At 52.3% G+C, this 15,976-nt stretch overlaps 1 protein-coding gene across 3 annotated transcripts in view; it reads left to right on the forward strand.

The window, feature by feature from the left end:
• The first annotated feature begins 5,459 nt into the window (after positions 1 to 5,459).
• CSNK2A2 (casein kinase 2 alpha 2) overlaps positions 5,460 to 15,976 on the forward strand; it is a 29,059-nt gene continuing 18,542 nt past the window's right edge. For 2 of the 3 annotated variants that reach the window (XM_074913759.1, XM_074913760.1), the window contains exons 1-2: positions 5,460 to 5,633; positions 5,896 to 6,007. In XM_074913759.1, coding sequence (XP_074769860.1) covers positions 5,530 to 5,633; positions 5,896 to 6,007 — 216 coding nt within the window. In that variant the 5' untranslated portion in view covers positions 5,460 to 5,529. The remainder of the gene's footprint in view (positions 5,634 to 5,895; positions 6,008 to 15,976) is intronic. The other variant, XM_074913758.1, reaches the window with a different exon arrangement.

Below are 15,976 nucleotides of genomic sequence, written 5' to 3' on the forward strand. Positions count from 1 at the left end.
GGACACACACAGTGTCATGCACACAGACGCACACGCACATGTATGCACAGGCACCTGGACACATGCGCACACACTGACACGAGGTCACACACATGTGCACACACACGCAGCTCGAGCCCTGCTCCCCCCTGCACGGGGCTCCCGGGGGTCCTGCAGGCCTCCGGCGTGGGGGGAGCCAGTCCCCCAGTGACACAGCGGCCCCTGCCTGAGGCTGCATCCCGGGGGATCCCTGAGCCCCCAGGGAGGCGTCTGCAGTGCAAACCCATCCAGGGGGGGTTGGCTGGGGGTCCAGTGCCAAAGGGGGAACTCCCCCGGGAGTCGTCTGGGGTACACATCTCTCCCGCTCCTGTGGTGCCCGCTCCCAGGTGGTCCTGGTTAGGCGCTGCCTCCTGGCCCTTCCTCTCCAAATAGCCCAGGCAGGATCCAGCCTGTCAGCCTCCGGCGGGGTGCAGACAAACACTGGCCCCCGGCTCCCATTTGGGGTGCATCTGCACCACGGCGGGGCTTTCTCTGCCTGTGATGCTACAGTCTTCCTCTCAGACACTCTGTTTTATCAGGGTCCGGCTGTAGATCTGGGGGGAACAGTAGCATGGGTCCTGAAGGCAGCTGCCCCTGCAGGCATGACTAACTCCAGGAGCTTTGTGAGGGTGGGGAGCACCCTTTCCAAGTGTCCGTGTCTGGATGCAGCCCATGGCACAGCAACGTGCTCTCACTTCCCTGTGCTGGGTGCTCAGGACCAATGGGGGCGGGTGGCAGGTCTGTTTAAATGTGCATCTCTCCCCCGAAAGTTGATGATGTGGCTGGTGATGCATCTCCATGGCTTTTCTGAGATAAGGGATGCAAGTCAACCTAATTATATAAATGGAAGAAAAATCAATGCCCTGGCAATGACGGTCCTATTTCTGGCCAGAACATGTCAAAACTCATCTTCAAAACATATCTTGAGTCATATCCGCATCCGATCCATGGGAGGAACCACGCTTCATGGCCTTGTTGGTTACAGGGATCAGCACCCCTCACTGCAGGATCTTCATCACATACAGAACTCAATGTCAGAAATCAAGCATTTTGAGATGAGGAGGAGGGGACAGCATGGATGTGACATGGCCTGGAGGTCTTCTCTGCGTGCATGGTGGGACAGGTATCCTATGAAACAGCTTAACATGGGGACATGAATGAAAAGGTGTGTTAAAAGCAGGGCAGGATTAAGACAGCAGACATAATTATGACACCAGACTGTTGGTCTCTGCACCGGCCCATCTTTTATGATGCTCCAGCCTGAAACAGCCAGTCATTCATAGTTTTGTAGGATGGGGAGATGCAGCTGAGTGACCCAGGGGAACTTTGCTGGGATGGTGGGCAGGGATGGCATCTCTGGAGGGTCCAGCCATGTTGCGTTGGAGGTTTTGCAGCTTCAGGAAAACAGGGTGCAGATTTAAAAAAATTTATAGCTCTGTCCAGCTGCACAAAGCTTTTCAGAGGTCAGCAGGAGACTCAGCACATCTCCCAGAATACTTATCCCTTGCCAAATGCCAGGCTCCAGAGCTCTGCTGTACCTTCAGGACAGGATCTCCAGGTGCTTTTAATGGCTGAAAACATATTTTCCCTGACTTTGGTGTGGGAAACAGCTGGACCTTTCTGGCCAAGTTTGAAAATGGTAATAATGTTAATATAAACAGCTCACTAGCATTTCAGAGACAGTAGGTAAAGCTTGGCAAACTTTCCCGTGACTGCAAACAGAGCTTTTTGCTGTGGGAAGCACTGGGCAGAATCAGAAACCAGCAGGCAGCCCCAGTTCCCACGGCTGGGCAGCCGAGACATCAGCTGGAGGAGCTGAAAGCACACCGGCTGCCTTTCCTGCCAGAAATCAGCCTAGCAAGCCGGTTTGGTAGCCTGCCTGCGTCCCACTGGAAAGTGCTGAGGAACATGTCACTGGTGATGAAACTGCTGACCCAGTGTATTCTACTGGGATCATGATCCTTCAGAAAAATTTTAGCCAGCTCAAAGTTGGCTATCCCCAAACAGCAGCACCCTGTGAAATGCAAATCTCCCTTTTAATAAACGATTTTACTGTGGTCCCATGCAAAATTTACTGGGAGAGATGAACTGGGTTCAGTTTTGGGCCCCTCACCCCAAAAAGACCATTGAATGACTCGAGTGTGTCCAGAGAAAGGCAACGGAGCTGAGGCAGGGTCTGGAGCACAGGTCTGATGGGGAGCAGCTGAGGGAACTGGGGGGGTTCAGTCTGGAGAAGAGGAGGCTGAGGGGAGACCTCCTGGCCCTCTACAGCTCCCTGACAGGAGGGTGCAGAGAGGGGGGATGAGTCTCTTGAGCCAAGGACCCAGCACCAGGCCCAGAGGGAATGGCCTCAAGCTGCCCAGGGCAGGGTCAGGCTGGCTCTGAGGAAGGATTTCTGTGCAGAAGGGGCTGTTGGGCGTTGGGATGGGCTGCCCAGGGCAGGGGGGGAGTCCCCATCCCTGGGGGGGGTTGAAGAGTCGGGCTGACCCAGCACTGAGGGATCTGGGGGAGTTGGGAACGGTCAGGGTGAGGTTCATGGTTGGACTGGAGGAGCTTCAAGGGCTTTTCCAACTGAGACGATTCTGTGATTCTGTGAACATCTCAGCTATGCAGCAGTGCAGATCTAGGTCTGTGGAAAAGCCATACACGCATACTGGTGTCACAGCACCGCTTTAACCTGTGACTCAGTGCCTTTGCATATGCTTTCATAAATTCCGGTTTATGCAAGGGCTGACTGCTTTGCTTATGCATTTCTGCACCTCCTCCAGGCCCTAGCAGATGATCATCTCCATTCTGCAGTCCTGGTAGGAATAGGTCAATAATCTGAACTCTGGATGTGGCAGACTTCCCCAAGGACAGCTGATTTTCCTCTCACTTTGGTAAGATGGGTTTAGCAGGAATGGGTGCTGAGCTTGCCTTTTCTCTCTAGTGCTGAGTACCCTGGGAGACCGAGCATTCTGAACACATCCTCCTTGTTTTCCAAAGTCCCTGCAAAAGTCTTGCCTGTACTATGTTTGGTCAGGACCCAAAGTATAAAATGATAAAGTCTTGTTGGGTTTTCTACTCATTCAGTCTCAGGTATGTGGAAAGTTCACTGTGTTTTGCAGCACACAGTTGACTCCACATCTTTCTAGGGAGACTTTCCTTAGGTTTCCTCAAAACTTCTAGGCCCAGCACTCACATCATCTTTAGCCCTTGTGAATTGAGGACCCTGTGGTTCCTTTTCCTTTCTTAGCACCCAAAGGAAAAGAATATCATGTCTCTATGTACTTCCATCGGGGAGAGCAGCCTAAGGTTTATCTCTGCTTACCAAGTACTGCTTTTCCCATTAACAGCAATACCAAGAAGTGCAAAATCTACAGGCAGTTTGAAGGCTTCAACCTCACCTTGGTTTTTGACTTGAAAATGCATGCCTACAGAAAAGGACAGTGGTGGCCCTGTGACCTGATGGCTGGAAAGGCTCCTCAGCAGCCAGCGTGAAACAGCCTGGAGCCTCGTCTCATTTCCAGCTGAGCCTGGGCTGATGTTTGGAGACCAACCAGGAGCAGTGCAGGAGTAAGTCCAAGCAACCTGTGTCCCACTCTCTGCTCTGTCACCCCATGGGCTGGTGGCTGGTGCTGCAACCCAGTTGGCACGGGCTCAGGGAAGGGCTGGAGTTGGCAGCTGCCCTGGGACTCACCAGGCACTGGGAGGTGAGGCCATGAGGTGGATTGAAAACTGGCCCAGAAGGTGGTGGTTAGTGGCACAAAGTCTAGTTGGAGGCCAATCACTAGCAGTGTACCCCAGAGGTAAATGCTGGGTCCAGTCCTGTTGGGAAGCAGCTTTTCTTGAAAAGGTCTTGGGGGTCCTGGTGGACACCAAGCTGAACATGAGCCAGCAACATGCCCTTGCTGCAAAGAAGACAAATGGTCTCCTGAGCTCTGCATTAGGTAGAGCATTGCCAGTCTAATCATCTTCATTAACGACCTGGATGATGGGGCCGGGTACACCCTGAGCAGGTTTGCAGATTGACACCGATCTGGGAGGAGTGGCTGATACTCTAGAAGGTTGTGCTGTCAACCAGGGGGACCTGGACAGGCTGGAGAAATGGGCCAGCAGGAACCTCCTGGAGTTCTTCTGAACAAGGAGATGTGCAAAGTCCTGCCTCTGGGGAGGAACAACCCCAGGCACCAGTATACACTGGGGGTCACCCAGCTGGCCAGCAGCTTTGCTGAAAAGGACCTGAGGGTCTTGGTGAACACCAAGCTGAACATAAGCCACAAAGAAAACTAATGGTGTCTGGGGCTGTGTTAGGCAAAATCTTGCTGGGTGGTGGAGGGAGGGGATGCTCAGCAATGGTGGGGCCATCCCTGGAGTGCTGTGTCCAGTGCTGGGCTCCTCGGTACAAGAAAGACAGGCACATACTGGAGAGCCCAGCGAAGGGCCACGAAGATGAATGACTGGAGGGAAGGTGCAAAGAAGAGGGAGCCAGGCTCTTCTCAGTGGTGCCTAGTGGTCACAAACTGAAACACCGCAGGTTCCCTCTGAACATCAGGGAGCACTTCTTCACCGTGAGGGTGACTGAGCACTGGAGCAGGCTGCCCAGGGAAGCTGTGGAGACTCCACCCCTGGGGGTATTCAGAAGCTGTCTTGGACACAGTCCTGGGCAACCGGCTCTGGGTGGCCCTGCTGGAGCAGACGACATCCAGCAGTGCCTCACCTCAGCCAGCCTGTGGTTCTGTGAAGTCCCTCCAGAGGAACGTGGAGCCTTTCCTCAACCTCAGGTCCCACCATGGGGATGACAAAAGGTGACGGGGCGACAGGGGATAATGAGGGGCCGTGCCGGGGGCTGTGACAGATGCTGATGCAGGTGATGGTGTAACACGGGACTGCTCAGGGCTGTGAGGGGGCCGTGGTGGGGTGACGGCAGTGGCAGATGTGGCAGGGTCTCTGACAGGGGGTGAGGGGGTGACAAGGGTGCCACGGGGTGACAGGGTGCGGGCGATGAAGCCGTGCTGGGCCAGGAGGGGGATGGGGCGGGGCTGGGGGACAGGGCCGTGCCGGGTGGCACGGGGCGGCCCGAGGAGGGGTGACGGCGTCCCGAGGCGGCTGCGGTGGCGGCGGAGGCGTGACGGGACGTGACGAGCGTGACAAGGCGGGCCGGGCCGGCGGGCGCCCATGGGCCCGACCTCCGCGCCGCCGGGGGGCGCTGCGCGGCGGGGCGGCGGCGGCGAGCGGGCGCCTCTCGCGGCGGCGCCTTTTCCGGGTTGGCTGCGCGGCGCTCGGGGCCGGCCCAGGCTGCAGCCGCCGCCGCCGGCACCGGGCCCGGGCCTCGGCACGCTCCGCGCGGGGCCCGCGCCCGCCGCCCCCGGGCCGGCCCCGCCCCTCCCCTGCCCGCACCGGCCCCGCTCCGGCCTGGCCCTGCCGCCCGCCGCCGCCGCCGCCCTCCTGCGCGCCGCGCCCCGCCTCGCCGGCCTGCCGCGCCGGCCCCGCGCCCTCCTCCTCCTCCTGCAGCCGCCGCCCGGCGCCGCCATGCCCGGCCCGGCCGCCGGCAGCCGGGCGCGGGTGTACGCCGAGGTGAACAGCCTGAGGAGCCGCGAGTACTGGGACTACGAGGCGCACGTCCCGACCTGGGGGTAAAGCGCCCCGCGGGCACCACCCCCTCCCTTTCCCGGGCCCCCGGCGGCCCCGCACCCTCCTGCGGGCCGCAGCCCACGGGGAGGGTTCCCTGCCCCCCTCTCCCCCCCCCAGCCCCGTTTTGGGGTGTCTCCGGGGGGCTGCGGGCGGCTGGGGCGGGGAGGGGGATTGGGAGAGGGCCCCCCCCTCCCCCGGCCTGCTGCCCTGTCAGTTATCCTCTCCCCTCCTCCTCCTCCTCCTCTCTCCTCTCGGTGCCCGCAGCAATCAGGACGACTACCAGCTGGTTCGGAAGCTCGGGCGGGGGAAGTACAGTGAGGTCTTCGAGGCCATCAACATCACCAACAACGAGAGGGTCGTCGTGAAGATCCTCAAGGTGAGTGTCCCGTTGATGGCTGTAGGAGCTTGCAGCACCTGGAAGCGAGAGGGAGAGGAGCTGGGTTGGTAGGGTTAAAGGATCTCCCGTTGGATCTCCTGCTTCACCCAAAACTCTTGTTTTCTCATTAAGGACATTGGGATGGTGGGTTTGGAAATTAATTTGGTGTCCCACGTGCTGTAGCGATGTTTTGATGTCTCCACCCCTCCTGTCCAGCATAGCTCTGGGCTGAGAGCTCCTCTGGAGGAGGAGAGCTGTGAGTCCTGACATTTGAACAGTGTTGCATGTGCTGCCTGCGTTTGGTAAATCATATCTGGCAATGCCTGTCTAAAACAGCCCAGGGACTGCCATGTCAACAGGATTGCGAAGCCTGGAGGGGGGAATCTTTCTGTTAACCTCTAGACAGCTGGCACGTGGCCTTCGCAGAGCCAGGCTGCAGGATGCTCAGCAGGCAAAAGAGCAGGCAAAATTCCTCCCTTTAGAGGATCTGACATAGAAGAGAACTTCACCACAGGCAGGTCAAAACCACCATGGAAACTTGAGGAGGCTGAAAGAGGCTGTCTGAAGTTTGGCAGTGTCAGTCACCTGTCATCTGGTGTGTTGGCCCTAGTGGGGTCAGGCTGTGGGGACCTTCGTGCAGCAGTAACAGGCTGTAGTTCGGGATGGCTGAAGGCGTGGGTTAGCCGCTGCAGGGTGTGCCTTACCGTGTATGATGCTGAAGCAGCAGACTCAGGGAGCTGTGGTAACTAGCAGCAACCTGTGGTGGTGATCTGGGGGTAGACAGGAGTGTTAAAAACCAGAAATGAATGGTTGATGTTGAGGTGCCTTGGTTTTGGCTTGGCTGACACTTGTGGCTGTCACTTGTTGGACCAACAACACTTGTCAGTCGTTCCTCAGGAGCACGTGGGAGCTGGTGTCTGATCATGGCTGTTCTAAGAATTTGGGCACGCGTTGATCCGCAGTGTGCAGGGTCGTCTGAGCTTGACCTGCACTTGCAGCCACTGAGATGAGCAGCTACCTAGGGCAGGCCTTTCTTTACAGGGCTGTAGCCTTAAGGCATTTGCTAGATCCACTCCTATAGTGTGGCTAGCTGTCTCCTCTTGTCTTTGCTGATATCCCACACACTCACTGTGCCCGCTTCCTTGGGATCTTCCTTGGCTTCCCAGAGAACTTGTCATGCTTTGTCTGTCCACTGCTCCTAGGCAGGGTGTGGTCTCCCGTCTGCCTCTGGGAGGAGGTGTGCACACCCCTGCTTTGGCTGTGGTCAAGGTGGTGGCCAGGTGAGCTGTTCATGAGAGCCCCTGTGGCTGAACCTGAGAGCAGGACAGAGCATTGAGGCTCATATGTTCCTCCAGCATGCTGTTTGGACCATCCCCTCCTTTAGATGCTTTTTGTGAGTTTGGGTTTTGTTTTTTTTTTTAACCAGGGGCAGGTGGGAATTTCTGCTATGGGAGAATAGTCCAAGGTACCCAGTGCAGAGCTGGGTTTTATGGCAGGATCACTTGTGGCTAGGCTGAGGAAGCCATGCACTTCTGCATGTTGCTCTGGAGCCCGTGATGGTCTCTTCAAGACTGCTGTGGTTTGTTGAGATCCTAGGTCTCGTCCCACATAGAAAGGCACCAGGAGACTGAGAAGAGACTGCAGGGAAAGTCGTCAGAAATCCTCCTTGCCTCTTCCCAGCCTAAAGAGCTTCCCCTAGAGCAGTGCTCCTCTCCCTGCCGCAGCCGAACTCTGTCATGTCTGGGGAGCCTGTCAGCGTTGGACTGTGAGTCAGCGGGCAAGAGTCATCTGAGGGCAGCTGGGTGCTCCTTCTCCTTGGGGCCTGAATGTGTTGCCTTAATGCCCTGTGAGCAAGGGACTGGATTGTCCCAGATTTTAAGCGGATGGTGTTGCCACCAGTTTCCCTGGCTCCCCTCACTTGCATTAACATGCAGACAGCATTCCTGCAAGTGGGCAAGGAAAAGCAGAAAGTCCAGATACATAAAGATGAACTTTCTTCCCAGTGGAAAGTGGGTCAGTGAAAAGTGAGTTTCAGAGCACCGCGTTGTGTATGTTATGAAGACTTGTGAAGTGTGGCAATAACATCACCCTGATCTGTGGAAAGCTCTTCTGGTTTCCTGTAGCTAGACTCAGACTTAATTGCAAATGTAATTGCATGTATCTACAGTGGAGTCTTAGCAAAGAGGCTGGGTGTCTCTGTTCCTCCTAGTTCAGGTTGGATCTTGTGAGGTGGGAAATGCAACTAAAAGTCTTCAGCTTTTTGTGTGGCTGTAGGGTTGGGACAAAGGGGAAGACTATTGCTGGGCAGTGGATGTGTCCATTTAGCACAGTTGCTCCTTTGTAAGGTTTTATGTTACGTGTTAGAGTGATTTTTAGCAAGAGTCACTGTTTTGATATCTGCTCCTCATGGGAGGTGACTGGTGTCTCTTCCCAGCCTTGCCCTTTGAAGCAACTTATCCTTACTGAGCTCAAGTTAGCACATAGCAAGTACTTTCCCTGCCGTTTTTGTCCCCTTCTTTGGGGTTAGGCTACCTGAACATCTTGTACCCACCTCCAGAGAGGTCAGGAAATTTTATCACCCTTTCTATGATGCAGAACTGAGCCACAGAGATTTCCTGTGTGACTTTGGGCAAGTCCCTTAGCCTCAACAAAGCTGAGACTAGAGCGTAGGTCCTAATCCAGTGCTGCATGAAGGCGATAACTGCTCTTTCTCTTCTGGCAGCCACTGCCTTGTTTAAGTGCCCTGTGAGCATTGGACAAGACCAGGGCTCTGATTGGTATCACAGTGCCCCAGGCCTTTTGGGCTTGCATAAAGCAAGATGCCCCATTTCCTTGGCCAGTACCTGGCATTGCCTTTCTGTTCTGCTACCCCTAGTGCAGGATCAGGCGTAATCCTGTGGGAAAATGGGATGTGCTCATGCCTCTAGTTGTGGTCATAACATGGTCAGCAAAGGAGCAGAATTAAGATCATGCAGATGACTATAACATCACCATTTCCTAGGTCAGGTGCCTTTCTTTGAAAATATGATGCTGTTAATGTCACTTTTTCCAGGAAAATTCTGCAGCTTTCTTTAAAAAAAGCAAATGAAGCAAACACAATGCTTCTCACTCCACTGTGGCCAGACATCAGGATGCACCATGTAGGACAGTGTGTGCAAAGCAGTGAGGAAGGGGCCCTGGTTTGCCACGCAGGTACCCCCTGCCAGGTGTCCTCCAAAAGCTTTTTTTTCTTGAAGTGAGGCAAAGGGCATCTGCCCACCTTTTCAACCTTTTTTCAAGAAAAAACACTGTGGGGCTGAAGTCTTCTTGGTAGGTAGTGGAGGGCTCTGCACTGTACTGACCTACCTATAGGTAGGAGGGCATGGAGTTAGCTGTGCTCCCGCCATCCCTAGCTGTTGTAGGAGGCTCTGGTGGGCTTTTTGATCTGGCTAGTCTCAGTACAGCTGTGGGCATGCTTCCTGCATGCTTAGGGGAGGGCCAAGCCAGAAAGAGGGAATGTGTGAACATGTTCTATACGTGCTTTTGTGTCTTGCTTAAATTTGATGTTACGGTTTGACTCCCAGGATGAGGTCTGACATTCCCCAGCATGTACAAAGGAAGTTTAAGACATCTTTCTTTCCAGTGAGTCATGTGTCGTCTACATCCAGCGCAGGTATCTAAAGCACAGCTCTGCTCTTTCATATCTAACTGCATAGATTTAGATTTTTGGTTGACCGCTGAGGTCAGTCTGCAACCTTTGTGCTGTCTCTGATGAACTCATTACGCTTTTCTGCCATTGCAGCTCCAAAGTGTCTGCTAGTCTCCTTGTGTGCCTTAAAAGTGAATGTTCTGGGTAACAGTGTTCCTGGGGGGTGTGAACAGCATTGCAAGTTGCCACTTTAAAAGTCAAAGATAAACTTTCCACCTTGCTTGTAACTTTTATGGGTGATTTTTTGTGGTGAGAATGCTCCTGTTAAAGTTACCTACAGTTAGGGCTGTTGGTGAGCTTCAGCTGTACTGCAGCGTCCTTGACAGCCTATTCTCACACTGATTCCCACCATCTGAGTGTCCACTCAAGGCGGAGATCACAGCATCCATAGTCAGCTCTGTACAGGAGTCCTCCTGCTTTCCTGATGCACATATGTGTCTACGTACACCCTACTTGACTGCAAAGCATTAAACCCATCGCATAAAGAGACTGTTTTGTCTCCTTGTATGGTTATTATCTGCATAGGCACAACACGCAGGCGGAGATTAGGGGAAGAATGTAGTTAGAAGGAGAGGGACCAGTGAAACAGAGGTTCTGCATCAGTGATGAAATAGCCCCTTTCTCCTTTGGTGGCTTTTGTCCCTCTGTGCTGAGTCCGTGAACTGAAACTTTCAACCATGTACGTTGTTTCACAAGTGCATTCTTGTTTGTTTGGCTTTGTTTTTCCCCTGTTCCCCCTTTTGGGCTGTGTGAACCCTCCGGAGCTGCTACTCATACCAGACACTGCTGCAAGGTCCTTCCAGTGTTGAACTCAAATTATCACTCTAGTAGCTAGAGAACCATTTGGGTGAGATAGCCCTGTGGCTCTGGTAAATTTTCTTCTGTCTCTAAAAGCTTTAGAGCCCACATACATCAGCATGTTCTAGATGGGGGCTGAAATGCCTCCCGTGCTGGTGTGCAGAAGGGATTACACAGGGCAATAGGATTGGATGATGTGGTCCCTCAGGCTGGAGCTTTCGACTGCATCAGTGACCTTCTACCACAGCCGTTCAATGCCTGTTCCTGGCAGCTGTCTGTGTCTCTTACTTCTCCTGTGTTTGCATGCACTGAATCAGCTCTCTCTGGCCCACTTCCTCCTCTGGCAGTCTTGAAATGAGCCCTTTTGCAAGAGAGCTGGGTACACAGCTCTTCTCTTTTAAACACCAGTTGCCCATACTGAGCTTGGCACAGTTGGTTGCTGGAGTCCAGCCTTGTCTGGAGCTGAGACCAACGGAGACTGTACCAGGTGTCTCGCAGAGGCCTGGAGATAACTCTTGCAGTGGTATTCTAGCACCGGGGGACTGGTGAGCTGCGATGCTGCAGCTCCTGCAAGGCGGAGGGTGAGTTAGGGCACTGTGTCTGTCAGCAGTGGCCTAGGGCAGAGCCCGAAGGAACCCTTGTAACGGTGGGGATGGGAATCGGTGCTTAGTCCTTGTGCATCTCCCTTTTAGTTGACTGCAGAAGTCTTGATGAATTGTGAGCAGTCCTGAAGCCCCAGGAAGGCTGTTTTGGGATGCGCTATCGAAGGAGGAAAGGCATTCTGAAGGAAAGAATAGTGCTGTCCTCAATAAACATGCTTGTATATCCTACTGAAAATAAAAAAGCAAAAGTGCTTTAGTAGTTTCAGGGTAGGTTTTTTCCCTCTTTTTTTTTTTTTTAAATTCAAGAGCAGTTCAGGAAAGTTTGAGTTCCCATAATGGAACTTGTAAGATGCAAACAAATGACAGAATATTAACGCAAGTGGGGTCCTTGATTTTTGTAGTTCTTTTGAATATGATTGTTTAGTTTCCCAGCTGATGTCTGGCAAAATAAGCACTGCTGCTCTGAAGCCAATTTTCCTATTGAGCAATTGGCGTCAGGCTTTATAGGCCGATTATTATGATCCTTTCAATAATACTTGCTAGAGATGAATGAGCTTCTGCTGCTGGCTTTTCAGTGTTTAAAGCCTGTTATAAGGATGCTGCTCAAGCCTTTTGCTGGTCCTGGATGTTGTGTGTTGAGATTTCCTTGCTTGTTCACTGGAAGCGTTGTGGTGTTTCCAGGCTGTTCAGATTTAGTGTGCAAAGAATAGATCTTTTTTTTTTAGGAGGTGATGGAATAAATTGCTTTAGTTTCTTGCAAATTTGTATCTTTTGACTGTTAAACCTTCTCCCTTGCTGATCAAAACCCCCAGGTCTTTTTCAGAGCACCCCAGCACCTTCTGCGACTACATGTGCTTCTCAGCTGCTAGTGTGTATTTACTGCCTGCTGCCCACTTTTGGCTAGTATAAAATTATTTTTATGTTTTGGATTTAAGTCATATTTCACATGCCTTCCTGGTCACTACTTTTCTTTCTCAGTGTAGAAATGCACAGAGAACTTGGGATAAAAAACTTATTTTCTCTCTTTGATTGAATTCAAGCGATGTGTCCCCAGGTTGTTGGGGAAGGCTGGAACTGAAGCATCTGACAGAAGAGTGTGCTCCCTTTGCTTTAGAAAGCAAGCAGAAAAGATGATTAAACAGACAACCATTTATTCGTTCAAGACAGGAAGTGATGGTTGCGGCCTTGTATTTAAAGGTTTATTTTAGCAAACAATGTTAATTCTCCCAGCTGGTGTTTACTGCAGCTGGACTCCTTCCCTGCTTTTAAGTTTACGTGATCTCATGGAAAATGACCCAGGATCTGATCTCCCGGTCACAGAGAGGTGTTTTCTTCTGCATCTACCTGACTGCAAAACTGATCCCATGTCATTTCTCACCTCTGCAGAGGGATGGTGTCGCATGATGCTCCTCAATCTTTGGGCAAAGGCGGCTGGGATAGTGCTGGCCACTGTCACTGCCTCTTCTGCCTGACTTTCAAGTAGATTGAAGCACCCTCATGGGATCCTTTTGGCTGGTAGGGTGGGACACCTGCAGCAAAGGCCTAGCTGGGGACAGTTGAGTGAGAACTGCCAGGTCCAGCAGAGACTATCCTCCTGTGGCTGGAGGTCACCTTGTCCCTCCTCTCTGAGTGCTCAGCGTAGTGAACAGCCATGAGCAGCATGTTTTGTCTCTACGGTCACCTCACTTCCAGTTTGCCTGAGGAAGGAAGCAATTTCCTGGAAAACTGGAAGACTGGCTTGTGCTAGACAGTCATGTTGTTCTAAGGGTACTGCTGCAGTTGAAGTAATTAAACCCCTCCCAGTGTAGACATGTTAAACTGAGACATGTCTTTTAGCCTGGTTTCCTATGGAAACAAGCCTTATGCAATCCTGCTGTCTGTCAGCCTTTCTCCCCCTCCTCCCCCCCAGTAGTTTTTGCACTGGTAGGCCAATTTCAACCAAATGCGACAGAAGTCTCCAAGCTGTCAAGTTTCTACAGATTTAATGGAAATAGATGTTTGCATAGAGCAGAGGGACTCTGTCGGAGCCTGTCTTGGAGGGAAAGGCTGCAGTGAGGGTTTGACTCATAATGGTCATTGGAGAATCCCAGCATGGAGAAAAGCTTTGAAATGCCTCTGCCATGGGAACAGATGGACTTGTAGTCAGCACCTGTATAAAATGTTGCCTTGCAAACACAAGTGGGTCAAACTCGGGAGCAGTTAATTTTGTCTAGGTGCCTGCTCCATTCCTCTGCTGGAAATCCCCCCTCGCAGGGCAGGGGGACTGAGCTGTGTAGGAAACACAACCTGAAATGATGCTGTTCATAGCCTGGTTCAATAAAATAATCCTTAAATGAGTACTGTTAAAATACTCTGGCTGCAAGGGCTGGTGTTTTAGAAGCTATCCCTGCTGGGAGAGGCAGATGGTTGGAGGCCATAATAGCTTCAGTTAGTTCAAATTTAATCCATGTATGTTTGGAGTCAACATCCTTGGAGAGACAGATCGGGTGACTCTGAGAGACACTTGTAGCAACCCAGACTTAATCCTGGTGCTTGGAGGATATGCTACCGATTGCCTGTGGTTTCAGCAGTATTGGGGTCTGGGGACAGGAGAGAAGGTAGCAGAGTTTCTGTGGTAGTGAGTGGTTATCTCCAGTGCAGTACTGGCCACGTGCTGGAGTGGTTTGCACCGAGATGTTTGACTTGCCAGATGCAAAGAGCTTGGGCTTGGGATCAGTCACTGGGCAAAAACTGCACCCCAGTGATATGCTCTTGGGTAGTAGATGGTGTTTGGGGGTTTGACTGGAGCAATGGTGTGGGACAAAATGGGGGGTAGGAGGTGGTGTGTGACTGGGCTGCGTGTTGTAGAGTGGAGGCCAGCAGTTGCCACTGTTTTCTCCTGTAAATCTGAAATGGGGAAATCCTCTGTTCCCTGGCATTGCTCTCTGAGGAAACTTCCAGGCAATAGCTTTTCCTCTAAGATGATATTATTTCAGCCTGTGGCATTTCACCCCACCTCATCCCTCTTTACCTAGTGGTAGAAAACCCTGTCTTGACCACTGGCTGTAGGTGGGGATTGCTCTCTGACGACACACTGCTTACATCCCTGCAATGAGCAGGGTTTCCCGTACCCCCACCCTGCCTAGAGCCTTCCAGGGTCCTTGCTCTGGCTCACAGCTTACGTGGAGGTGGTGTAGCCATGTGTGGGCAACCTGGCCCAAGCCACTGCAGCTTAGCAGGAAAACAGGCAAACAGCAAGAGGCTTTTAACTCTCCCTCTTGCTGGGACAGTGTTTACTGGAGTATCTTCTCTTGATCATATTGGAGGTGCTGCTGTTGGTGATTATTTGTAGGCATTTCATTAAAAAGAGATCAACTTTCTTCACTTTTTTCCCAGAAGTTTCTGATTCTCCCTGATTGTGTCTTTTAATAAGTGTGTCATGGGTCAGGGTAGGTTTCTGATGGAGGACATAGAGGGCATCATTTTCCCATCCTGAAAAACGTGGAAACATGTGGAAGTGACTGAAAGACAGCATCTTCTGCCCCAGTGGGAGTGGTGGTTGCTATGAAAGGAGAAAGGGGAATTTCAGAGAGATATCCTCCCCTACCTTGCTGATGCAAAAGGCCCTTGAAATAACTACAGTACAAAGGAAAAGGTATTTCAAAGTGGACTTTGGGTCCTCTTGACTGTGCTTGGGCAGTGTTTCAGCTCCTGATCGGGGTGCAAGTGTCCCGGGAAAGAAGCTGTGATGCATGTCTGTTGGTAGCCAGGCCATTCAGCGAGCGTCTTCAGGGTGGCCGTGGCTCAACTACTTCTCTGAAGTTCATTGGAAAACAGCTTGTGTGTGCATCTGCCTCTCTGGACAAGCAGAGTAACTGAATTACATCCTCTAATTCCATTTTGGTCTTCTGGTAAGATCCGTGCACGTGGGCAACACAAGAGTGGAGTCTGTCCTCATGCCAACTTAAATTAAATTAGTCCCTAATGAAGCATCTTCCTCTCGGGTTCAGAAACGTAGCCCTCACTTCTGGCTTCTGACCCTTGCTCTGCCTGCCTCTGCCTGTCTGTCCAGCCTCCCACTGATTCCAGCTGTGTCTGGGTACTGCTGCGGGGTTGCAGGTCGCCCCTCCCCAGCAAACCCTGCCCCTTGTCGCTCCAGCTCTGGCTGACAGCTGCCGTGGCCTCACTGCCATTTTCCACAGTGGCTTTATGAGGTGCTGACACTCCCTGTGCCGGCACTGGTGTTATTTTTGGCACTTTGCTTCAGGCTGAGTTTCTCATCTTTTGGCTTGGAAGTCTAACTCCTGCCTTTTAACTTGGAAGAGGAGAAGGGCAGGATTTGAATCTGAAGGTTTCAGCCACCTGAAGAGCCTAGGAAGGCAGCATATTTTATCACTTATATAAACGCCATATTTTCCTACTATATAAAAAGCTTCTGTTCCTTCTCCCGTCTGCTCGTTCATTCCTGTGAGGGGTCTGAAACCAGGGATTGCCTTGGATTCGCCTGTAACAGGAGTGCAAGTTGCCCCATTGGCACTCTGCAGCCATCATCAAAGTGGGAGGCTGCGGCAGAGGCAAGGTGGCAAGCGCGAGCTGTTGAGCTTTTGTGGCTCCTTGTCCTCCATGTAGACATCTGATAACATTTGTCACTTTGGTAAGATGCCTCACAGCTCGTTGCCATTCCCCATTACTCCTCTACTCACACAGCAGACTCTGTGCTGGATGGTGAATGTTTTAGAAAGCCAAATGTCTGGAGAGGAGGGTTTTCAGCAGCAAACTGCACATATAGGGCAGGGGCTTTACCAGCCTCTGCAAGATGTCTCTGCAAGATGCCTCTGCAGCTCTCTGCAGTGCTACCGGTGGTGCAGGAGTGGATGCTCTAGCTCTGCAATGAAGGGCTTC

The sequence above is a fragment of the Athene noctua genome, chromosome 9 (genome assembly GCF_965140245.1).
Source record: "Athene noctua chromosome 9, bAthNoc1.hap1.1, whole genome shotgun sequence".
In the NCBI taxonomy this organism is placed as follows: Eukaryota; Metazoa; Chordata; class Aves; order Strigiformes; family Strigidae; genus Athene; species Athene noctua.